This window comes from Gavialis gangeticus, unplaced genomic scaffold (genome assembly GCF_001723915.1).
Source record: "Gavialis gangeticus isolate Ggan-Ray unplaced genomic scaffold, GavGan_comp1, whole genome shotgun sequence".
NCBI lineage: Eukaryota > Metazoa > Chordata > Crocodylia > Gavialidae > Gavialis > Gavialis gangeticus.
Window position 1 is genome coordinate 52,961,796 of NW_017728997.1, and position 1,347 is coordinate 52,963,142.

Here is a 1,347-nt window from a genome sequence, read left to right on the forward strand (position 1 = left end):
CTGAATAGGTTCAGGTCCCGCAGTCTCTCACTGTAGGGTCTGCCCTGTTGTCCCCGGATCATGCGGGTGGCCCTCCTCTGGACCCTCTCCATGTTGTCCACATCCCTCTTGAAATGGGGCGCACAGAACTGGACACAATACTCCAGCTGTGGCCTGACCAGCGTCACGTAGAGGGGGAGGATCACCTCCTTGGCTCTACTCGAGATGCAAAGACCGTCATCATACGGTCTTTCCAAACTGCTCTTCAGTTCCCCATTATATTAGCTGCAGAGCCTGTTTGGTGTACCAGAGATTAGCATTGCTTGTAAACAGGTTAACATAATTTACTGTTATCCACTTTTAGTTTGTACCTTTGCACTCTGGCCCATATCTGCCTGGTACACAAAGCTCACACGCTGTCCCAATGAAAGCTGTGGTGCAGCTGCATTGTCCTGACCCATCAATTCTATCATCACAAATACCACGGTTGCTGCATGGAGCCTCTGTTCCTCCAGGGCACACTGAAAACAAAGTACCTCAGCAAGTTGTTTAACCAATCTCTCAATAATAAAATATTTGTGCTTTTCCAGGAGTCAGGGAAAACCTAGAATAAGAGCTTGTCTGATTGTGAGAGAGTAATTTTAATGTTTATACAGGGACACGTCCAGCATGGGATAGCTGGCTGGGGAGTCTCCAGTTCCTGGAGAACTTAATTAAATAAGCCTGAGATTTATTTTATAGACATACACACAAACTCAATATTATATAATAATGAAATTGTATGCAATATATATTATATATATGTATAAAATATCAGTGTATTGATTGTATATATTTATATGAAATAAAGTACATATTTTTGGATACTGGTACCATCAGTCATCTACTTAAAACGCAACGAAGTTGCACTGGTGTCCTTCCTCAGAATCCATTGGTCTTTACTTACCCCTGAGACAAAACCATCAGGAGTAGTACATGAATCGTGACAAGGAGCATGGAGGGGATAATCCCATGAACATCCTATTCTCTGGGGAAACATCCAGTGGGAATATCCCTGTCAAACTCCTTGCCAAGACTGGTATGAATTCTAATATAATAAAATGCATAGTCTGTCTGTCTGTGTGTCGGTCCATCCATAATGTTTTTGGGCAACTGCGCATGCGCTGCCAAGAGGGCGGGTGGTGATTGGCTGTGTGGCCCAGGCTGCGTGTACCCAAGTTGCCAGGGAAGTTTGTGGTGGTGGTGAACATGCCTGGGCTGCCCAAACAGTAGGGTTCCCCCCCCTCCGCCTGAGGGCAAAGTGGGGGGATCACGGTGGCGGCAACCCCCCACCAGCCAGCCCTGATGCCCCCCAGAACAGCTGGCAGG

At 46.5% G+C, this 1,347-nt stretch overlaps 1 protein-coding gene across 1 annotated transcript in view; it reads right to left on the minus strand.

Moving 5' to 3' along the window:
- The window catches only part of STAB1 (stabilin 1), a 297,038-nt gene that overhangs the window by 49,847 nt on the left and 245,844 nt on the right, over positions 1–1,347 (minus strand). The window contains exon 56 of the mRNA XM_019505230.1: positions 351–500. Coding sequence (XP_019360775.1) covers positions 351–500 — 150 coding nt within the window. The remainder of the gene's footprint in view (positions 1–350; positions 501–1,347) is intronic.